The sequence below is a fragment of the Chiloscyllium punctatum genome, chromosome 1, assembly GCF_047496795.1.
Source record: "Chiloscyllium punctatum isolate Juve2018m chromosome 1, sChiPun1.3, whole genome shotgun sequence".
Lineage (NCBI taxonomy): Eukaryota > Metazoa > Chordata > Chondrichthyes > Orectolobiformes > Hemiscylliidae > Chiloscyllium > Chiloscyllium punctatum.
The window spans coordinates 39,934,667-39,959,804 of record NC_092739.1 but is presented as its reverse complement, the minus strand read 5'-3'; the positions used below and the strand labels follow the sequence as shown (position 1 = coordinate 39,959,804).

Below are 25,138 nucleotides of genomic sequence, written 5' to 3'. Positions count from 1 at the left end.
ATTCATTGCATATGCATTGCTGTTTCGACCTTTAATTTTTAAGCTTTATTATTGTTCTGTTGCACCTAATCAATTTAAACTGCGGAGAGATTCAAGTGGAATCTAAAGTGTGTTGATATATTGATGACTTCTAACTTGCATTTCTTTGTAGCTACAACACGGTAGGAAAAAAATGTTGAAATGTTAAAATTTTATAATCTTTTCTTTGTCTAGTCTAAACGGAGGTCCCAAGGTCTCTCTCTGGATCCTATTTACCACTGTCTAAATCGAACAATACTCTACCAGTTATCAAGGCCGCATAAGACTGTTCCACAACAAGTTGCCCTTTTAGACTCTCTACGTATCCTGACAGTCAACCGCACACTTATACTTGGACCTGGTAATCATGATCAAGAGTTCATTGGCTGCCTAGCACATTGTTTAATTAGCCTATATGTTGGAAGGTAAGTCTCATAGCTAAGTCAAAATAACCAATGTAATATTTTCTTCATAACAGCATGAAAACTTAATTATAAACACTAATAAAAATGATCATCTTGATCTCTTTATTTCATTATCAAATTTATAGATTATCTTCTGTTAACTAATATATTATACATATCATCAAACTGCAACCAGTTTATTATATTTGGACTTTTGATTTGTATAGTCATTTAAATGAGTTCTTACACTGGCAGTTGGTTTTTAAAAAATTTACTGGTGAATTAGCTACTCCCATTGGAGGAAACGTTATTATCTTGCACCTCATGGGATTAAAATGATAGGGCACTGACAGCATGGATATGAACCTGGAAGGAATAATGGTGAGTTGTTCATTATCAGACTGGATGAATGTATACCATCATATCACCAAGAGATCAGTTTTGGATTAGATTCCCTACAGTGTGCGAACAGGCCCTTTGGCCCAACAAGACCACACCAACCCACCCAGATCCATTCCCCTGTACCTAACACTACAGGCAATTTAGCATGGCCAATTCATCTAACCTGCACATCTTTGGACTGTGAGAGGAAACTGAAGCACTTGGCGAGAATGTGCAAACTCCACACAGACAGTTGTCCAAGGTGGGAATTGAACCCGGGTCCTTGCTGCTGTGAGGCAGCAGTGCTAACCAGTGAGCCACCATGCCGCCCAGTACCACTGCACTTTCTAATCCGGGTTTTTGTAGTGGGCACAATATAAAATTTGGAAGAGTTGTAAATAGTAAAGACGATGTTAGCAGTTTTGCAGATTATGAAATGGAAGAGAAGCAATATAAGCTAAGTGGTAAAATTCTAAGAGGAAGGGAAATACAACTGGGTCAGAGAGACTTAGGAATTCACATCTTTGAAAGTGGTTGGAAAGTTGATGAAAAGTTGTTTGCAAAGCATAAGTGATCTTTGGTTCTCTCTGTCTACATACAAAAGTCAGGAAATTATGTTTTAGTAAATACTGGTTAGGCCTCAGCCAGATTAGTGTCATAGAGTCATAGAGATGTACAGCATGGAAACAGACCCTTCGGTCCAACCCATCCATACCGACCAGATAGCCCAACCCAATCTAGTCCCACCTGCCAGCACCCAGCCCATATCCCTCCAAACCCTTCCTATGCATATACCTAATGCCTCTTAAATGTTACAATTGTACCAGCTTCCACCACATCCCTGGCAGCGCATTCCATACACGTGCCACCCTCTGCATGAAAAAGATGCCCCTTAAGTCGCTTTTATATCTTTCCCCTCTCACCCTAAACCTATGCCCTCTAGTTCTGGACTCCCTGACCCCAGGAAAAAGACGTTGCCTATTTATCCTTTCCATGCCCCTCATAATTTTGTAAACCTCGATAAGGTCACCCCTCAGCCTCCGACGCTCCAGGAAAAAAAGCCTCAGCCTGTCCACTTTTAGAAGGGATTTAAAGTATTGCAGATGGTTTAAAGGAAATTTAACCAAAATGAAACCATGGTTGAGAGACTTCAGCTATGGGGAAAATCATGAAGCTGGGGTTGCTCTCCTTAGAGTAGAATAAGTAAGACTAGGTTTAATAGATTCAAAATGTATTGGGGTTAGAGTATATAAGGAGAATCTATTTGACTGGACAGTAGATCAATAACATCAGAACACAGATTTAAAGTAGATTGCAAAATAAACCAGAAGAAAGAGGACAATTTTTTTGTGCATAGATATCTGAAATTTACTGGCTAAACAGAAGCAGATTTAACAGTAGTTTTCAAATGGGAATTGGATATATGCTTGAAAAGAACAATTTGCAAGTGTATGAGGAAGAGCAAGAGAATGGGGCGAATTGAACCAGCACAGGCACGCACACTGGATCAAATGTTTAGTGCCATATTTTCAGTGCTATGCCTGCCAGTCTGACCTAAATTGGTATAAATAGTTTGCAAGGATATTGCCCAGTGCTTGTGGCCCCAAAAACTATTTTGACCTGAATTTATCAACTAACACTGTCCTAACCTCAGGTAGCTGTACCTCATTCTGCAGTGATTTAGAGTGATCGTCAGCTACTTTGCAGTTATTAGCTGAGTTGATTTCTACTGACTGTTGCTGATTTTGAGGTGTGCTTGATAGTTTTGTACTGCTGTTTGAGATTGATGAAATCACAGGGTGTGGTGTGGTACAGCCTGAAGACCTTGGTTCTGACTTTCAGCGATTCTGCCTAGACCAGTTATTCCTGCAAAGATAGCTGGTATCCCTTTTGTCTAACAGCTTGACAGTGAAATAACAGAGGTGATAATAAAAAGGATAAGTTCCTTGAAGAGAGAGAAGGAAGGGGAATAGGGCTCTCAACAGAATGTTTAACGAATGATTTCATATCCAAATGACCTACGGAGCAGGTCATCTGATGTTTTTTCTCAGCACAATTTGCTCGCTAAAATTTGGCACTTGTTGCAGCCATTGTCAGTTTATTTGAAGATGCTCATGGCTGTGAAATTTTCCTCCTCCCAAGTTGGATTGGGTGACATTTGTAACATCCCCCAGTTGGCTGTGGCACTGTTGCATGTACTCCTTCATTTAAGGGAGTAGAAAATGTTTTATTTTACTCCTGACACAGAAAAGCAGAGAGAATGAGAAAGAAGCTTAACTCAGGTTGTGGATGTCCCATGATGTAGGTTTCATGTCATGTCATGTCATATATATTATTTTGCAAACATTTATTCTGTAATTCTGAGATGCAGTGTAACCAGAAGGGATTCCACAATCATACTCAGTGCATAATACAGGGCAATCCTAAGTATTATGAAAGCCATCATAATGCCACCATTTTCTGGCAGTCCTCTGTACTGCCTGCTTTTGAGCAAACATGACAAATTAGAGCAATTATTGGGCAACAAAGGCTAACCACTGATTACTCAGCTCATATCTCCAGTGTGTACCCCTCTCATATAGGAAAAATGCATATAATGAATTCATGCTCTCATACAAAATGCGATTGATACCATTGGACTGTTGAAACAATGCTTTTGCTGGTTGGATTGCTCTTGGAAGAGCTTGACAGTCCTGTCCTCCATCCCAGACTCTGGCATGGTTTGCTGCTTCCTGCACAGCATTGCTATCACATGCTTCACCCTTGACATTAAGTCGTTGCAAGCAGTGAGAAGGAGGGAAACTTACCTTCATTCTAAAAGAAATGTAGAAAATTTTGGAAACACTTAACAGGTCCAGCAGCAGAAATGGCAAGTGAAATAGTTAGCATTTTGGATTGGTAACTTTCTTCATAGAAACCTGTTTTCTAGTTAAGCAGCAGAAATGAATGGAACAGGGTTAATAGGGAGCACAAAGGAAGGCTTGTGATAAGAGTGAAAGACAGGCAAAATTAAATATCAGACATATTGGTGCAAGACAAAAAGAAATTGTAATGAATAATTTCTTGGTAGTACAGAGCTTCAACATTGCTAGAATGTGACAAGAAGTTAAAACTTTTTGTCTTGCATGCATCAGAGCTAGGATGCAAGAAACAGACTTGAACAAAGGAGGCACAATTTTTATAGGGCATGAGAATAGAGTGCTGGTTAGTTGTACCATTATTGGCAGGGAAATGCAGCAAGAACAGTTATTTATCAATTTCAATTTCCAGACCAAGCAGGAGGGGAATTTGCAGGTTGCAGCTTCCTAATCATCTGTCGTCCTAGCTGGTAGAGGTCCCTAGTTTGGAACTTGGGTCAAATTAACCTTGGTGATTTGCTGCAGTGCATCCTTAAAACGTGCACTATGTTGCAACTATGTATTAGCAGTGGGTTGGGAGGGATTAACTTTTAAAGGTGACAGATAGGGTGGCAATCAAAGAGGGCAGCTTTGACCTGGATAGTGTTGAGATTTTTGAGTATTGTTAGAGCTGTCTATATTCGATCACAGTCCGGTTTTGATTTGCTAGATTTGTTGAAATCCATCTCAGTTAGCATAGTGATAATAACACACAACATGATGGGAATTTCTCTCCAGAAGAACTGTGTAGTAGTCGCTCCTACCAAAACTGTTTTGGACGGATACGTCTACTGCACTTAGGTTGGTGGGGACAAGGTTTAGTAGGTTTTTCTCCCTTGGTTCCCTCACCATGTGTTGCAGAACAAATCAAGCAAATATGTCCTTAATCCCAGTCAGTAAGGTACTACTGAGCCACTCTTGGCGATGAATATTGAAGTCACCCACAGAGTAATACTCTATGCTTCTTCTGAGTGGTTTTCAACATGGGGGCATACAGATTCATCAACTGCAGAGATGTTTTGGAAGGAGTTGGTAGATAGATGGTAGTCAAGATTCTTTGCCCATAGCAAGTTTTGAGAAGATTTATAGATCAGGTTGAGGCCTGGATGTAGGTTTGCTCGCTGAGCTGGAAGGTTCATTTTTAGACTTTCGTCACCATACTAGTTAATGTCTTCATTGAGCCTCGGAAGAAGCATTGCTGATGATTCCTGCTTTGTATTTACATGTTTGGGTTTCTTTGGTGTGGTGATGTCATTTCCTTTGGTAGTGTCATTTCCTGTGGTGATGTCATTTCCTATGGTGATGTCATTTCCTATGGTGATGTCATTTCCTATGGTGATGTCATTTTCTGTTCTTTTTCTCACGGGATGGCGAATGATGTCCAAGTCGATGTGTTTGTTGATAGAGTTCCAGTTGGAATACCATGCTTCTAGTAATTGTCATGCGTGTCTCTGTTTGGCTTGTCCTAGGATGGATGTATTGTCCCAATCGAAGTAGTGTGTAAGGATATTAGTGAGAGAGGGTGGATGTGTTGTCCCAATCGAAGTAGTGTGTAAGGATATTAGTGAGAGAGGGTAATGTCATTTTGTGGCTAGTTGATATTCATGTATCCTAGTGGCTAGTTTTCTGCCTGTTTGTCCAATGTAGTGTTTGTTACAATCCATGTTTGACCTTATGACATGAGCCTTCATGGGTCCAGAATCCGTGTTGAAGATTCAGAGGACAATTCTCCTCAGCTGATACTAATGTGATGTTACTATGTCAGCTGGATCTGTTCTATCTGTGGGATAGCACATAACCAAGTATGGTAATTGTTAGTGTTTGTGACATTGTCTGCTGGGGATGATTCTCTAAGTATAACTGTGGTACGAGTAACCCCAATTCCACATTTGCCAACAGTCGCACATCTTGCCCTTGCTTTCTTACTGAGCAGCATAATGCTGTCTTGGCGACAATACTGAAATATAACCCACCACAAAAGTAACATTTCAAATCAGCTTTTTAATAAGATAATCTAATATTCCTTACAAATGTCAACCAGTCACCCTCGTGCAAACTCATAGTTCCTGTCTCCTGTATGCTTTACTTTTGCCTAGTGCTTCCCATGCCCTGCAACATGTCTAATTAAAGACTGATGCCGCTTTATGTTGCCATGAAGCTTATGGGTCAGGGATCTATTCTATACATTGGCGAGATGGCTTTTCTTGTCTCTTGTAGTTTGGGGCTTGGAATGGTTTCCCCTTATCTATGAATGACTGCCATATCTGAGTGTTGTAGGTTTTTGCAAATTCTTTTGTTTATCCTATTGTACATAACACTGTCTCTATAATTGCAGTTTTTTATTACAGATTAGTCCATCCTTTCTTCCCAGTTTCTTGAACATATTTGCTGATGTCTTTGTTGCATCATGGTCTACAATGTCATTATCATATCCACCCTCAACACAGTACAGACACTATATTTTTTTTCAAATTAGTATGCAAGATCACAGAAATTCTATTTATTGGATGTAACTTGCACATGAAATTCCTTTTTTTGCATTGGTTGGTCAATTCTGAGCAAATTATGCTGGCAAAACTCAGCACACCTCTAAGAAATACCAAATCGTATTGAAAAACAGAAGTGCAATATTTAGTTGAATGTCTACATTTGTTTTTGTGATGATCTGAAATTCATCCTGCAAAGTTTTTTTTTCAATTACTTTGTTGCAGAAAGTTTTTTTTAATTTTAATCTTGAGTCTTAGCAGTATATATGTAATGAACTGTTTTTGATTAATAATGCTTCCTAAATTGTCAATAATAAGTAAATCTTGCAGTTTAATGATGCTTTTTCAAGTATCTCATACATGTAAAAATTATTTTTTAGTGCCTTAAATTTTTATGTAGGCAGTTGAATTCAAGAAACTAATTAAGGCATCTTACTGCCAGAACACATTTAAAAGTATTTGAGTCATTAAGTCTAGTTTTAGCCTTTACGGGAAGTTGTAGCCACAACAATGTAGAATGCATGAGCTAAGAAAAATTAAGTCTACTGCATGAATGTTCTGCCCAAATAAGTATTTTCTATTTGTAGTTTTCTGTATAGGTATATGATAATTTGTTCAAAGTCAGTCTAGAAATGTGCATCCCATTTTGGATTTACTTTTGTGCATCTATCTAAGAAATAAATGTTTGTACTGTGTAATTCAGTCATCTATTCATGTACTTGACCATTGTATGGGGCTGAGCTAGCTCATTTGGAATCTTGCTGCTGTTCTTGACTATACTGATGCCATATGACAACACCAGGTTGCCAACTTCCAACTCTTATCAATACTCGTTTCTGCTGTTCCTTCCACTTATTTGATTCTAAAACATTTTTCAATGCTCCTGTTACCTTTGGACCTTGATCTTCCATAAACCAAAAACTACCAAATCCTACTGAACCATTATCTCTGTGCTCGCAGACCTACATTGATTTCTGGTACAGCATTGTCTCAATTTTAAAGTTTTGGTGTATGCTTTCAAATTCTTCCATGTACTTACCCATTTTATCTTGGTAACTTCTTTCAGTACTACAGCCATCTAAATTATCTGCTGTCTTTCAATTATGGTTTATTATGCGCACCCAGTTTTTTTTATTCTACGTTTATAGCTGTGCCTTCAGCTGCCTATGCTGTAAAATTTCCTCTTTAAACCTCATCATCTCTCTAGTTCTCTATTTTATGGCATTTTCTTCAAAACTACTTCTTTATTCAGCTTTGTCCTAATAGCTCCATACATGGTTCAAGTGTAAAATATTATTTCATATCACTCTTACAATGTCCTTTAGGATGTTTTACTATGTTAAAGGTATGACTTAAATGTAAAGTTGTTGCTTTTGGTATTCACATGTTTAAAAGTAACTTGTCAGACTATATGTTGATGAAAATTATGACTCTTGTACGTATTTTTTGGTCATGGCATTTTGTATTCTATCAGTAGTTAGCCTCAATTTTACTTACCAGAAATGGACATTTTATAACTGTATATAAGAGATCAAAGAAATGTTGCAGACTTTTTTGTGAGGTGTTCAAAAGTTAAGACATACCCACACTTGTGTCAGATGCAGATGACATTTCAAAATGTTGACCACCCAGACTGAGTTTTACATTTTGGATACTTTCTAATTAACCTGTTCGGGGAAGCTACAACTTACCTCTGAAGCAGGTGGAACTTGAACCTGGGACTCCTGCTCAGAACTAGAGACACTATCATTGCACCATGCTCGGCTGAGTTTAGCTTTTGTACTTGGCAAATATGTCCACCTCTCTTTTGGTCAGATTTTTCAAAGGTCAATCTTGTATGTCAATCTTGTATGTCAATCCTGTAACATTAATGGTAGATGTTACCTGTTCATGCGCAAGATTAATATAAACAATAAATAGCGTCTTTTTTTTCATATTGAACATGGAACAATTGTGACTTTTTTAAAAACCTTTGCAGTAATCTTGAGGGTTTTGGCCTGGAAGCAGAAGCAAGAATGACAACATGGCACATCATGATACCTTCTGATCTTGAACCAGATGGAAACCATAGCCAAGATATTAGTGAAGGTAAAACATAATTCTATTATTCAATTAACTCTCCACAAGCAGTAATTTTCACGAGTGATCATTTAATGAAATTCTGTATTTTCTGACTAGCCTAACTCTAATCAAGAGATTGAGACCCAGACTTGGCCAGGTAAATCTTAAATATCTGACATCATGGAACAAAAGGCGATACTTGAAATCAAGTATATTGTCAAAAGGCAGTTGCTTACAAAGAATAATTAATTTCAATGGAAATGTAATAGAACTATTTCTAATAGAATGATCTTTGATGTTGCATTCAATTCAACATTTGCTGTGTTTATGCAGTATTAACTTTTAGTAGAATTATACAAATCTCTAAGCAGATGAGAGCCACGTAATCTCTTAGCTTTCCTACCCTCCTGGAGTGGTCAGAAAGTTTTTGGAATTAGGGTTACCTCTCCTGTGTTGTGCCTTGAACAGCCAGTAGGTCAGCTAATTAAACGCTTCTTCACAGTGCGCACACATTCTAATATCACTGGCTGCTGTTGAAGTCTCAGGCTCAATAACATCACCTGACCATCCAACATGCAAGCCCGTGGCAGGAAGTCAGCAGCAGGCAGGTGGAGAGTACAGAATCTGCATTGAAAGAGTCTCTGAGCTGGCAGGGGTTCTGGAATAGGGGATAAAGTAATGCTCAGAAATTAGAGAGAGTTTGAATGCTAGAACTACTCTAAAGGCTTCAGTTAGCATGGGGAAGAAAGAGAATGGTAGATGCAGTTTAGGGGAATGAACCTTTACAAGGGAGATGGAGAATGCTGAATTAATGGGAACAAAAGGGAACAGGGTATTCTGGGCATGTGTAACTTACAAATTCAGGCTGCCTTTGAGGTTCTCAGGTTGGGCGTGCCACCTTCTCACAGAACCAAATTCAAAACTGGGCCAAGAGAGAAACTGCGAGCAATCCTGTTAAGTGATATTGACAGGAGAGTTTTTTTGCCTCTGATTCCTTTCAGTGATCAATCCATCCCTACCACTCCTTCCACCAGATAAAAAATGCATTCCTTAGTTCCTCCTCTTCTGCTGCCCTTTCACCCTGCCTATATTTTTCCTCTCTGTACCAGCAGATTGTCAAGTTCCTGCTTTCTCATAATTTACTAAACTTAAAGATAAACATAAAACTGGGGTATGATAGTAGTTCCTTCATGGCAAATACACGATGGAATCCTCCTGTTACTATTGATTGTTACCTTTGGGTGATGAAGGATAAAGTGGAGAAAATCCTGGGATACAAATGGAATTCAGTACTCCACTTCCAAATCAGGAACCATTCACATTTCTGAATTTCTCTCCTGTTCTTACCTCCTCAGCTTGTATTTTTGGAATATTTTGTTATTCTTCATTTGAGTAAAAAGAATTCTAAAGTACCTGTTTTAAGTCAAGATTTCACTCATTGAAGTTGATGTCGTCTTCAACTCTTGCAATTTACAGATGGAAATGAATAGGCATAGGGACACCATATCTCAGGAAAGTTAATAAATTGTATTTTTATTTTCGGGCAAATTTGTATTTTGGCAAATCCTTTTTTAGTTACATCATACTTCAGAAAATCTTATTAACTTTAATTGTTTAATTTCTTCTTTAAACTTGAAATTCCATTTTTAGGTCGACAGCTTCTTCTCAAAGCTGTAAATCGGGTTTGGACTGAACTAATTGTCAACAAAAAGCAAACTTTGGAGGAGATCTTTAAAGTTACACTACCCACAAACGAGCGTGGGCTAGTGGATTTGTCAACTGCAAGGCCACTCATTGAGGATGCTGCTTCAAAATGCTGGCAGAATCATATAGGTAGGAACTACAGTACAGTTTTAATTATAATTTATTATAGGAAGTCTGTGAACTGTCAGATTTTTCAAAATGTTATTGAAGTTAGAGGGAGAGCTGTTCAAAACCATGAGAACAAGTGGCATTGCTATCTTGACTAATCTATTTCTATTATCTGAATTATACAGTAGCTGGATGAAAGGATTAAGAAGTGGGTGACTATACTGGAGATTAGTGACCACTGGTTAGATACATTATTGTAATGGAAAAGAACAGAGATAATTCAGGAGTAAAAGTCTTTAACTGCGGGAAGGCAAATTTTACAAAACTGAAGTGATTTGGCTAAGGTAGACTGGAAAAGACTGCTAAAGGATGAATCAGAGAGCAGCCATTTGGAGGCACTAAAAAGCGAGCTCCTTAGTACACAAAGCATACATGTCCCCTCCAAAGATAAGAATGCCAAATCTAGACTTCCATGGTCCTCTAGAAAAATACAGAGGAAGATTAAATAAAAAGCTTATGATAGTCACAAAACACTGAGGAGTGTAGAAAGTACAGGGATCGAGTAAAAAGAAGGAAATCAAAGAAAGGGCACACAACTATATTAGCAAGCAAGATAATGAAAAACCCAAAGATGTTTTCCCTGTCTAAAGCACAAAGGTCTCAGTTTTCCTTAACTATCCTATCAGAAATGAAGAAAGGAGCTTGTGTGAAGATGCAGAGGATATGGGAGGAATTTCAAATACATTTTTGCCTCCGTATCCAGAAAGGAAAGGGATGATGTGGATATTATAACCCAAGAGGAGCAGTGTGAAATATTGAACAAAATAATCATAATTCAACATGAGTTGAAATCCTTGTTGAAGGAGGTCAGGGAGGCAATAGCAGATACATAGAATCCCTACAGTGTGAAAACAGGCCCTTCGGCCCAACAAGTCCACATCAACCCTCCAAATAGTAATCCAACCAGACCTATTCCCCTAACCTGACTAATGAACCTAATCCACACATCCCTGAACACTATGGGCAATTTAGCATGGCCAGTTCACCTAATCTGCACATGTTTGGATTGTGGGAGGAAACCAGAGCATCTGCAAACTCCGCACAGACAGTTGCCCAAGGTTGGAATCGAACCTGGGACCTTGGCAATGTGAGGCAGCAGTGTTAACCACTGAGCTACTATGCCACCCTAAAGGATTATTTTGCTCTAAATCCTCTAAGGATAGGTTTCCATTCTTCACTAGACACAGTTGAGGTGACGGAGGCAAATGTAGTTCTGTTGTTTAAGAAGGATATAAAGGAAATGCCAAACAATTGTGGGCCAGTTAATGTGTCTTCAGTAGTGGGCAAATTGTTAGAATCAATTCTGAGAGATTGATAAACTATCACATAGAAAGGCATGGACTAGTCAAGGATAGTCAGTGTGGCTTTCTTGAGAGAAAGTCATGCCTGACAAATTTGATTCAATTCTTTGAGGGTAGTGCACAGACAGATGTCATTTACATGGGTATTAGTAAGGCATTTGACAAGGTCCCATGTGGCAGATTGGTCAACAAAGTAAAAGCCCATGGGATACAGGGTAATGTCTCAAATTGGATCCAGTGTGGGCTTAGTAACAAGAAACAAAGTGTAATGGTCAATGGCTGCCTTCGCAAATGGATGTTACGCAAATGGATCAAGCGATGTTATGCAGAGCTTGCTGTTGGAATCCCTGATGTTTCTTTTCTACATTAATGATTTGGACTTGAACAAGGAGGGCACAAGTGGGAAATTTGCAGATGACAAAAAAATTGGCCTTGTAGTGGATAATATAGAAGATAGTTTTAAGCTTGCAAATTATATAGATTGGTTGGTGGAGTGGGCAGGAAAGTGGTAGATGGAGTTCAACTCTGATAAGTGTGAGGTAATGCATTTAGGCAGGTCAAGCAATAAAGGGGAAGATACAATAAACAGAAATGTACTGAGAGTGGTGGATGAAGTGTGAGATCTTGGCAGGCAAGTGCACAGTCCCTAAAGGTAGCAGTACAGGTTGTTTGTAAAGAAGGCCAATGGAATGCTCTCCTTCTTTGAAAGAGGTATAAAATACAAAAGTAGTGATTTAATAACAAAACTGTACAATGACACTGACAACTGGAGTATTGTGTGTAGTTCTGGTTACCACGTCACAGGAAAGATGTAATTGCTGTGGAGAAAGTGCTGAGAAGATTTACTAGAATATTACTAGGGCTGGAGAATTGTAGCAAGAAGAGATTGGAGAAGTTGGGGTTGCTTTCCTTGGAACAGAGAAGGGTGAGGGATTACATAACTGAGGTATGCAGAATCGTGAGGGATAGGGTTAGACAGAAGGAACCTGTTACCCTTGGCAGAGAATTCAAAAACCGTGGGTCATAGCTTCAAGCTAAATGGCAAAAGGATTAGAAGGAATGTGAAGTATTAGAGTGTCTGGAACTTGCTGCCTGAGTTGGTGGAAGCGTAGACATAGAGACATAACCTCTTTGAAAAAATACCTGGATCTGCATCTTAAGTGCTGTAATCTGCAGGAATGTGGGGTGTGTGCAGGAAGTTGGAGTTAGAAAAAGCAGTAATGTGTCTTTTCTTTTGCAATTTCAGAAAGTAAGTTCCTGTGTAACTTGTAAATTAACTTCATTATATTAGTTGATAAACATGAAAAATAACAAAAACAACTCGTATCTTTCCAGCACTTTGGTCAGAAAACAGGCAGTTAGAATCGATTAGACTGCATTTAGATTGCCAGTGATGCTTCTCAACTTATGTTTAAATTAGCAAAAATGTAAGAACAAAAGATTTCTGGTGGACCTTTGTAAAACATCGTTAAGTATTTATAAGTTCCTGTTTAGACCTCATTTCATTAAATTCATTTCTGAGACTTACCAGAGTGACACCAAAGATTCGGCTTTTGAGCTTTGTGAAGACCGAAGAAGAGTTAAGATTGTTCTTCGAGCAGAGATTGTTGAAAGTTTTATAAAGTTTTGATTGGAAAAATAAATGTTTGTTTTAGTTGTTGAATTGATAACCAAAGCAATAGGCAACAAAACGTTGTACAGGAAATGGGCAATTGTTTTACACAGTGAGTTGTAATGATCTAAAGTGCACTACCTGAAAGGGTCACGGTGACAGATTCCGGCATGTCTTTCAAAAGGAAATTGTTTATGTACTTAAATGAAACATTTCTACCACTGCAGAAAAATATAATGAGAGAGGTCTAATTTAATAACTGTTTCACAGTGCTATTGGCACAATGCACCAATTGTTTTCCCTTCTGTGCATTAGAATTCAATGTATTGTGTGGAGCTATGAAACCATACTTTAATGTCTTCATTGGGAAGAGTGGTGCAGCAAGATTGCACGGAAATGAAGAATAAAGTCATCCGTAACGTTATAGAGAATTTGCTTTGAATTTTGTTGAGACTATCAAAATATAAAATCTCTTTTCTGGCTGTAAAGGTTCTATGTCACACAAATTCTAGCTCTTAAATTTCTGCTAGAGACTTTAAGCAAAATCTACTCAAGTAGTTGGCAGTTAATTCAAAACCAAATATGCTGTAAGAATGGGCTGCTGTAGCTAAGCTGATTCAGTTTTCAAACTTGATATACTTCATTCCCCAAAATTTAACACCTTTTCAGATTTTTCACCTTGATCAGTAGATGTTAGTGATGATTAACATCGCTGCATGTTTCTATTGGGAAATGCAATATTTTATAACATGTTATCTGACTAGAGTTTGTTGTTTCATCTGCCAATTTTTTTTATTTCCAATTAAAATAAAATAATGTTAGAATTCCCATTTAGGTAGCTTGTCAAAATTTTGTCCTGAAAGTGGGAAGCCTAATTTGATGAACATGATTAGGAAACATAAAAATGCATTTTGATCATTTGTAGAATTTTTCTACCATTTGTTAATATTCCCCATGAAGTAAAAAATTGCTGGAAAAGCAATGGATTGATGATTAGCATTAATATACTTGTGACCCAACATAAAACACAATGGAAATTAATTGTTTTTAGATGAAATTATATCAAGAACCCTTATCTTCAGGGTGTTATGTGAATTGTGTGTGCAGCACAGTTCAATAAATTTGCAGTTCATAAGTCAAGAATGTCTGGGAAATACAACAATTTTTAAAATTGCATTGCACTCTTCATAAATTAGCATTTTGGGAGTAAAATTTTATTTACCTGCTGTTTATGTATATTACTGAGAATACACTTGACTACAGCTTTGGATAAATCATGGACTTGTAACTTAGTGCAAATTAATATTCTTATTTAAATTTTTTTCTATCCATTGTTCAAGACAATTTCACCTATGGACAAGAATGAGTTTAAAATATGGAAAGTAAGAGTTAGAAAACAGAAAATTGAAAAGATTAGAAACGTATTAACAGTTGGAGGCAAAAAGAAACCAATGATTCCGTGCTCTATTGATCATGCACAATTGGCATGATACCTTTTAGCACTCATGGAAAATTAACACAGGTGAGATGCATTGGAAGTGGTTGTAGAAGCCAAGTCAGCAACCGTGTGTTGTAATAAAGATAGCAGATGGAGCCAATACAAGATGCAAAAGGGAGAAAACATTCAGGGTTGGGACAGAAACTGTGAAGAGACCAAACATGAGCAGTCGGGTAGTGGAGCACTAGGCAAATGGAAAACTGATACATAATGCATAGAAATGCTGCAAAACAGCTTCATCACTTAGAGTCATAGAGAAATACAGCACGGAAACAGACCCTTCAGTCCAAATTATCCATGCTGACCAGATATCCTTACCTAATCTAGTCCCATTTGTCAGCATTTGGCCCATATCCCTCTAAACACTTACTTTTCACATACCCATCCAGATGCCTTTTAAGTGCTGCAATTGAACCAGCCTCCACCACTTCCTCTGGCAGCTCATTCCAAATACACACCACCCTTTGCGTGAAGACGTTGCCCCTCAGGTCCCGTTTTTATCTTTCCCCTCTCGCCCTAAACCTATTCCCTCTAGTTCTGGACTCCTCCCACCCCAGGCAAAAGACTTTGTCTATTTATGCTATCCATGCCCCTCATGATTTTATAAACTTCGATAAGGTCACCCCTCAGCCTCCGACGTTCCAGAGAAAACAGCCCCTGCCGATTCAGCCTCTCCTTGTAGCACAAATCCTCCAACCCTGGCAACGCCCTTGTAAATCTTTTCCAAACCCTTTCAAGCTTCACAACATCCTTCCGATAGGAAGAGACCAGAATTGCCTGCAAAATTCCAAAAGTGGCCGAACGATCATGACCTCAGCATGTACAGCTGCAACATGACTTCTCAATTCCTATACTCAATACTCTGACCAGTAAAGGAAAGTCTTCACTATCCTATCTACCTGCACCTCTACTTTCAAGGAACTATGAACCTGCACTCCAAGGTTTCTTTGTTCAGCAACACTCCCAGGGACCCTATCATTAAGTGTATACGTCCTGCTAAGATTTGCTTTCCCAAAATGCAGCACCTCGCATTTATATGAATTAAACTCCATCTGCCACTCCTCAGCCCATTGGCCCATCTGATCAAGATCCCGTTGTACTGAGGCAATCTTTTTCGCTGTCCACTACACTTCCAATTTTGGTGTCATCTACAAACTTACTAACTGTACCTCCTATGTTCACATCCAAATCATTTATATAAATGACGAAAAGTAGTGGACCCAACACCGATTCTTGTGGCACTCCACTGGTCACAGACCTCCAGTCTAAAAAGCAGCCCTCCCACCACCACCACCCTCTGTCTTCTACCTTTGAGCCAGTTCTGTATCCAAATCGCGAGTTCTCCCAGTATTTCATGAGATCTAACCTTGCTAACCAGTTTCCCATGGGGAACCTTGCCAAATGCCTTACTGAAGTCCATATGGATCATGTCCACTGCTCTGCCCTCATCAATCCTCTTTGTTACTTCTTCAAAAAAAGCTCTGTCAAGTTCATGAGACATGATTTCCCATCCACAAAGCCATGCTGACTAACCCTAATCAGTTCTCGCCTTTCCAAATACATGTAAATCCTGTCCCTCAGGATTTCCTCAATAACTTGATCACAACTGATGTCAGGCTCACCTGGCTTTTCCTTACCACCTTTCTTAAATAGTGCCACCACCTTAGCCAACTTTGTCTTTCAGCATCTCACTTGTGACCATTGATGGTACAAATATCTCAGCAACGGGCCTAGTAATCATTTCCCTAGCTTCCCACAGAGTTCTAGGATACGCATGATCAAGTCCTTGGGATTTATTCACTTTTGTGCATTTCAAGATATCCAACACCACCACTTCTGTAATGTGGACATTTTTCAAGATGTCACCATCTATTTCTCCACACTCTATATCTCCCATGTCCTTCTCAAAAGTAATCTTCCCCCATTTCCTGCGGTTCCACAGGTAAGCTGCCTTGCTGATCTTTGAGGGGTCCTGTTGTCTCCCTAGTTATCCTTTTGTCGTTAATGTTTTTATAAAATCCCTTTGGATTCTCCTTAACCCAATTTGTCAAAGCTATCTCATGTCCACTTCTTGCCTTCCTGATATCCCTCTTAAGTGTACTCCTACTGCCTTTATACTCTTCAAGGATTCTCTTGATCTCTGCTGTCTATACCTGACATATGCTTCCTTCTTTTTCTTAACCAAAACCTCAATTTCTCCAGTCATCCACCATTCTCTAGATCTACGAGCCTTTCCTTTCATCCTAACAGAAATATACTGTCTCTGGACTTTCATTACCTCATTTTGACGTCTTCCCATTTTCCAGCCGTCTGTTTACTTGCAAATGTCTGTCTTCAATCAACTTTTGGGAGTTCTTGCCTAATAGTGTCAAAATTAGCCTTCCTCTAATTTAGAGCTTCAACCTTTAGATCTGGTCTATCCTTTTTCATCATTATTTTAAAGCTAACAGAGTCATGGTTGCTGGCCCCAAAGTGCACCCCTACTGACACGTCAATTACCTGCCCTGCCTTATTTCCCAAGAGTAGGTCAAGTTTTGGCACCTTCTCTAGTAGGTACATCCACATATTGAATCAGAAAATTTTCTTTACTTAATAAATTTCTCTCCATCTAAGCTCTCAATGCTATGGCAGTCCCAGTCTATATTTGGAAAATTAAAATCCTCTACTATAACCACCCTATTATTACAGATAACTAAAATCTCCTTACAAATTTGTTTCTCAATTTCCTGCTGACTATTAGGAAGTCTTTAATGCAATCCCAATAAGGTGATCTTCCCTTTCTTATCTCTCCATTCAATTCAAATAGCTTCCCTGGGTGTATTCCCAGGAATATCCTCCCTAAGTACAGCAGTAATGCTATCCCTTATCAAAAACTTATAAATCTAGACTCTGTCAAGGACCTTCATACAAAATCATCTGACAGTTATCCAAGATCGAACTGGATAGGAAAGGCCAGTCTCTCGTTGCCTTAAATTCACTATGATTGTTTGATAATAGTGGATCCTACTAAAATTGAAAAGGCATATGAGAGAGAAATTATTGGTTACTGTCGTGGAGGTTACTGTCGTGGAGGTTACTGTCGTGGAGATTACATCGACTTGACTCGACTATTAGCAAGAGCAAAGAAAGGAGCTTTATTTTAAATTCTGCAGAATTGAGTCCATTACAGCTAGATGCTTCAATGTAAGGAGTACTGAGCATTGTTCAGATGCTTGCCTTATACTGTTTCTTATACACTCTAAAGGGCAAAGACTGGGAGAACTCAAGTTATTATTCTCTCATCCTTGGGTCTTAGCTATAACAGTTCTTCAGCTTTCGCTGAGTTCGACTATTGCAAGGTCGAGTTGAATGTTTACAGAATTCAAACAGAGATAAGCTGACTGCAGACCTTCATCAAAGTATTGTTTACAAAGCTCAGTACAGCATTAAATGGAAGAAAAGCATTCTCTTTTAAATTTCACAGTAAATGGATAATTAATTTCACAGTAAATGGATAATTTTCCATTACATTTTCCCCTTTTTGTCATTTTATGACAACAAGGACAACAACTACAACAAAAAAAATACAGAGCTAGAATAGCTATACATCAGCAAATGTTTAGGAAACGCCAGGCCTTTTTCTCAGACACCACCTACCTGAAACACAGCTTTGTGGTGGTATCATCACTTGCTCTGGTGTGCCCTGTAGACATCCCATGTTCACATGTCACATTCGTCAACGTCCTGGTTTCTAAACGGCCGTGGGTCACGTGAAGGTCTCCTTAGTACCCTCAGTTAAGATTACCGTCTGCGGCTGTATTCCAGATGCCTCTGCCCTTACAAATAGTCCTACCAGGGCGCTTGTTAAAAGTGTGAGTTGGGGCAGCCCCATATTCGTATGAGGCTCCTAATCATTACTTGCACTTAGTTGGTTCTGGTGCTGTCCGATGTCTTCTCGGGCCCAGCTACACGCTTGCAATGGCTGGCATGTATCCACGTAGCTCTTTCTGCGATCTTAACTGCTGTCTGTGTTGCAAGGAGCACTTGAAACGGTCCAAGCCACCTCTTCGCCTTCCAGTTTTTCCACCAGAAGTGTTTCACCACTATCCAGTCTCCAGGTTCTAGATCCTGCAGCTTCCCTTCTGCTGGTTGGGGTAGTGCTGCTTTCACTTGATTCCGTATTTGAGATAAAAGTGTAGAGAGTTTTATACAGTAACACAACATCTCATCCTCACAGCGGCCTGTTATCTGTCTTACCTTAGGTCTTGGACCAGTTCCTGTGTTGGGCGGCCTATCAAACAAAATCTCAGACGGGCTAAGATTAGCTCTTCCTTTCCTCCTAGATTTCATATACATCAGCACAATTGGCAGTGCCTTTGTCCATGTCACCCTCTAGTTCCTCACAACATTTTGTCCATTTATTTTTTAGGGTAGCATTTTCTCTTTCCACTGCCCCACTGCTCGCTGAGTGGTAGGCACAGTGTTGTCTCATGTTTATTCCCAAATAATCGCTGATCTGCTGTAAGGCATTATTGACAACCGGTGTCCCATTGTCACTACTAAGCCTTTCAGGGATGCCCCATCTTGGAATTATCTCAGTTAGCAAAGCTTAGGCTACTGCACTGGCATCCTCTTTAGACGTGGGGAACGCTATCACCCATTTGGAAAACATATCCACTATTACCAGACAATACCTTTTCCCTTCGCTGGGTGTTAGTTCAATGAAATCCATCTGTAAATGTTCAAAAGGTTTTTGGGGTTTGGGGTGTGCTGCCTGCCTCATTTGTATTCCCCTCCCCACATTATTCGTGGCACAGACAACACAACGCTCACAATATTTCTGGGAGTAATGAGTAAATCCCTTAGTGTACCAGTGTGCTGAAATACTGTCGTACATTCCCTCTTTTGACACATGATCCTTACCATGTGTTAGTTTGGCATAGAATGGAAATAATGATGGTGGTAGACAGGGTGTACTGTTGGGGCCACACCATACTCCTTCCCTCACACTGCATCCTGCTTTTGTCCACTCACGCTTTTCTTCCGGTGTGGCCGGTGACTGTAACTCCCATACGTCTGCTGTTGAAAGGGGGAAAATGGAACCTTGCCAAAGTCGCGTGATGGTATATGATTTCCCTTTGAATGAAAAAGTGAACCAGAATTGACTATCTAGGTGCACCGGGACACTAAAGAAGGCATTTTCTAAATCCACAACAGAGAACTATTTGCTGTCCGGTGGAATTTGAGCTAATATGGTATAGGGGTTGGGAACATTTGGGGAGCATGGAGCAACAGCATTATTAATTACCTGCAGGTCTTTGAATAAACCTCCATTCCTCCGGTTCACCGGGAATGTTTGTCTTTTTGACCTGAAAAATGGGGGTTCTCACCGGTGATTTTTCTCAGGGGATTATCACTCCAGCTTTTAGGAGGGATTCAAAGACTGGAGTAATTCCTTCTATGGCTTCGGGTTTTAACGGGTATTGTGCCCTACAAGGACAATACTCAGACGTCGGGGTTATCCTTATGGGCTCACAGCCTCATAAGAGCCCCACATCATGTTTGTCCTTTGCCCACAACTCAGTAGGGACCATTTTTAATCTTGGGTCTGAGACTTCTATGTTAGGGAAGTGCCAGGCTATCGCCCTAGGCTTTTCAGGGCTAGCGGGGGTTAACTGGATTGTCCTATCTGCCTGAGTTGGCCAATTTAGTTTCTTCCTTTATGTCTGCATATCTGCATTGTACCAAACACCCACATCGTCCCTGAAGACCCAACCTTTGTGCCTTTAGCACCCATGGTCCCAAATCCTGTCACCAGACGCCTTCGCCAGTGATAAGTGAGGAGCGGAGCCTTCCACATCAAAAAGATAGGATCTGTTTGCTCTTACAGATACCTTAGATAAGTTCACACTGACTGCACATCTGTGATCACTCCAATAAAATTCGCACGATAACAAGTGATCTGGTTTAACCAATCTCCTGAACCAATCCTTCTCATATGGTTTGTCAGGGCCGTCAGGGTGTATGTGTGCAGTGCAGCATATCTCCAGCAAGAAAATCGGTGTGAATAGGATTAACATGGTTGCTTGCTTCCAGGATGAGTGAATCGCTCACTGAACTTATCGCTCTCTGGCTTAATCGCCACTCGTAGACATACATCAGGGGTCGTGGGTCATATTTTACAGCCTGCACTGGTAAATCTTCCCTTTGAATTACCTGCAAGCGTGTCGGAGTAGTGAGCAAATCCAACCCCAGTCTCCCTATGAGGTCCCAAATCATCAGATTTAAAGGACAAAATTCCGATAACAAGAAGGAGAATTGGAATGTTTCCCTGGTACTAGTTTTGCACAATAGGGGTACAGAAAATCTCTCCCACACCACGAATCCTGATGCACCCATTGTGTTCAGGAACCTTTCACTCATCTTTTATTTGTGTCAATTGTCTAAACTGGCTTAATTTAAGGACTGTGTGTGTTGCCCCTGTATCTACCAAAAAGGTAACTGATGTGCTTTCCACATATAACACAGAGGTGGGCATCGACTTATATGCATCATTGTGATATTGGACATACTGTCCACACTTTGCAATCTCAGCGCTCAACATAGCAGTGTGACATGTCTCAGTGCTCATAAGGTTAGTAGAAGAGATTAGCATAAGCGAGTCTTCTTTGCCAAGCATAAAGGAAAGAGGCTTACCTGTACCTTGTGGGCTGCCCACCTCCACCTCAACCTTCCCCTGTCAATCCCCCCTGTCGCTCAGCCTCCAGGGCCAATTCAGACTGTCTGTGTGGGCACTGTCTCGCCCAGTGGTCCATTTCTCCGCAAACAAAGCACCTGCCAGATCTACATCTGCCCGCACCTCCTCCACACTCCTCTTCCTCTTCCTCTTTCATGACCTCCACCTCTGCCTCTCTTCCCGCCGCACCTCCCTCCAATGGCTGGGTGACCATTTGCATCATAGTAAGCTGAGCTTTGTGCTTGCTGTTCCATCTTTAGTTTCCACTTATCCTTCTCTTGGGTAAGCAATTTTTCAGCATGTATCGCATGTTGTTCTCTCAAATTCAACTTTCCTGTGCCCAGGTAATACATGTGTCTTTTACCTTTTTCACCATTTCGTCCTTCATTCCATTGATAAAGCTGTTCCTCCGATGTGTCTCATATGGTGTGATTTCTGCCGCCATTATGCCCTTGGGGTGGGGTGGAGTGGGGGGTGGTCTCAGTCCACTATGGGCATTATGGACTTCAGTGAGGCGCATAAAGTACTGGGACACTGTCTCACCTTCCCGTTGTTTGCACATTGCTATTTTGGTCATGTCCATTCGCACTGGGACCACCTCCCTACAGGCAGGTGCCAGCGCTGCAATCAAGGTCAGGATCTGAAACAGACTTAAGACACTGTACAGCTTCGTTAGGTTGTTTTCCGCGTGCGTTGGTGTTTGTACGTGTATTTGACCTATCCTTTACTTGAGATTTCCTTTCTCTGATATCAGCCTCAGCCTTCCACATGTTGTAAGCACTCCAATTCACGGGTTCTATTTTTCACTTCCTTTTCTCCTTCTCCCTCTCCTCCAACCTCGACCTCAATATTTCCAGCTGTCTTTTACTAAAACTTCCTCCCTCCAGAAAACCACATTCCTTGATCCACAATTCTAACTGCTTTTCAGACTCTGGGCCGTAATTATTTAGCATGTATTGTATTTTTGGTTGGCCATTCCAAGTCCTGTGTGGACTCTCCCTTTGTTTGCTCTTGCCGGAGTCCATTTTTAGTGTAGCTGGAAAAGTGTTCAGCTCTCTCTCTCTCTCATGCGGTACAGTTTGACTTGCTTTCTTACCTCTGGAGGTCCCCTCTCGCGTTGGGTGTGTCCGCCTCAATGCCTTGGTTTTCATAAACCAAGAAACCACGTACCCGGTACGTCTTTGGCGAGTCCAACTCAGCCAGTTGGGTTTCCAAGTCTAAATCCACCTTTAAACTTGCTGTCTCCTAAACACTCTAAAGACGGCAATACCTTTTGCTCTAATACCACGTGAGAGTTCACTGAACCCTTTTCCTGCTGTATTTATTCTCTTAGAATGAGTCTCTATGTAGGAATACTTAAGCCATGACTCTCACGCAAAAGGGCCAATTCAGCGCTCGGGATGAAGTGAAAGACCTTCAGGCGCTGGCGCCTGCACCTCCTGGGAATCCTTAGAACCTCACCCAGTCACGGGGTCCCGGGACGAGCCCCCAAGTTTACTTAGAAAATTATCCATTTACTGTGAAATTAATTATCCATTACAGTAACTTAAAAAGGTGATGTTGAGAGATCAGAAAGAGTGCACCAATTTTGAAGCATTTTATCTACCCAACCCTTTGGGCACATCCTGCCCTATAATACAGGCATTGGTCTCAGAAGCCACTTTGGAAGACGTTTAGCCAGAGTGGAAATAAGTCATTCTCAATCCTGAGGGACTGAGGCATTTTTAATGGTCAAACTAAGTGAAAGCGAACTGAATTGCAATACTGAGGTTGTCCCTCTGGTCCAACATGATGTTGTTAAGTTTGTGCTCTAAAACTCGTTGTAGTCTCATGTAGGGGCACCTTCTTCATACAGAGGGTGGTGCATATATGGAATGACCTGCCAGAGGTGGTTGGTACAATTACAACATATGGATGGGTGGAAAAGGTTTAGAGAGACATGGGCCAATGCTGGCAAATTGAACTAGATTAATTGAGTTTATCCAGTCAGCATGGATGAGTTGGACCAAAGGGTATGTTTCCAAGCTGTACATCTCTTTGACTATATCTTGTGTCCTTTCCTCTCAATTACCTATCCATCCTGTTCTTGAATATTGTTGTGGTCTCTGCTTGGTTCAATGGATTAGACATTGTTTCTCTGCTAATGGGCTTGAAGACAGGCACATGAAATGAATGACTATCATTACCTATCATCTCTCACCTGAATTAATTGAAATTTTACTTGGGGCAGGAGAGATGTCAGGCAACCTGTCTGCTCTTGGATATATTGAGACCTTTAAATGACCAATTAATCATTACATATGGGTTTCAGACTGCTATTGCCAATATTTCCCCACGGCAGAAGGGAGGCTCATGGCTGTAGGGTCTCAGTAACTTTAGCTGCCAAGAACTGCTGTCTGGCAAGTGGTTGAGGATGGAACTTCTTTTGTGGGACACCTCCGTCAACATTCCCAATTTTGGCATTATTCCCTGCATCTCAATCCATCCTGTCTGATCCCAGACGTAGACCTTCCTACCTGAATTTGACTTCTCAACTTGATCCAATAGCTTGTAGTCCCAGCAGTGGTCACTGTGCCCATCTGTGCTGCTGGGACTGCAGAACTGCTAGCGATCTAATTGGTCAGAAGATCTCTAAGGCAGAACCCCTTACGAAGACAGTGGTAGAGGTCTTATCTTAAGTTGGTTTGAGGCAGCTGTTTGGATTGTTAGCAGTACATCCAGTTCTTTTATGCTAGGGCAGAGGTGTGTTGTGCCAACAGTATCCTGCAGTTCCTTATAAAATGCAGCCCAGTAGCTCAAGCAATGTATTCTTTAACCTCTAAAGTCTTCACATTTAATGCTGTATATACATTCCCTTAAGGCTATGTAAACAGTATGTATCAATCTTCTATGTTTTATTTGTTCATAATTTTGCACAACTTTTATTTTAACATCTTATAAACAGCTCCATTCTGATCTAAGTTGGCCAGTTCTTTGTTTTTGCTCTGATGAGACAATATCTTCATTGTACCCTTTTTGATGTTTTTCATAATGTGGTACCCAAGACTGACAAATGTGGCCATTACATCTGATCTTTACAAAAGATTGCTCGAGAATAAGATATCCTTCATTGTCATGTATATTCAATGCAAAATGCAGTGAAAAGTGTGTACTATCGCCTGCATAGGTGCCGTTCACATTAACTTAGAATAAAATAATTAATAGAGTAACTTAGAGTTCAACTTTTCTTTGTCCGCAGTGACAGCATGCCACTGTTGAATGTGACCTGCTCCAGGATTCCCAGCCCATGTCATGCCCACCACAATGCTGAAGTACTTGGTATTCCATTACCTATTTTGTTTTCATAGAATCCCTACAGTGTGGGAGCAAGTTTTTCGGCCCATTGAGTCCACACCAATCCTCCAAAGGACATTCCATCTAAATCCATCCCCCCCTACCCTACTTTGTCCATGTAACCCTGCATTTCCCATAGCTAATCCACCTAATCTGTACATCCTTGGTCACTGTGGGCAATTTACCATGTCGAGTCCATCTAACTTTCACATCTTTGGACTGGGTAAGGAAAACCAGCGCATCCAGAGGAAACTCACTCAATGCGCACAAGATGCGCAAACTACACACAGACAGGCATCTGAGGCTGAAATCTAACCTGGGTCCCTGGCATTATGAGGCAGTAGTGCTAACCACTAAGCCACAATGCCACCCTAAAATTTTCTAAAATAAACTTTTATACACTTGAGCACTCAAAGTGTTGTGGACCTGAACACACACATCCTTCTGTTCTTCACATTATCCAACTTTCACCTGTGAGAAGTATAAGCTATTTTTAACTGAAATATATCACTTCATAAAACTGATTTTGAATTTCATCTGACACTTTACTTGGCTGGCTC

General features: G+C 40.3%; 1 protein-coding gene across 9 annotated transcripts in view; it reads left to right on the top strand.

The window, feature by feature from the left end:
- The window catches only part of wdfy3 (WD repeat and FYVE domain containing 3), a 406,146-nt gene that overhangs the window by 285,499 nt on the left and 95,509 nt on the right, over window positions 1–25,138 (top strand). For all 9 annotated transcript variants that reach the window (XM_072594588.1, XM_072594809.1, XM_072594597.1 and 6 more), the window contains 3 exons: window positions 214–443; window positions 8,165–8,274; window positions 9,898–10,080. In XM_072594588.1, coding sequence (XP_072450689.1) covers window positions 214–443; window positions 8,165–8,274; window positions 9,898–10,080 — 523 coding nt within the window. The remainder of the gene's footprint in view (window positions 1–213; window positions 444–8,164; window positions 8,275–9,897; window positions 10,081–25,138) is intronic.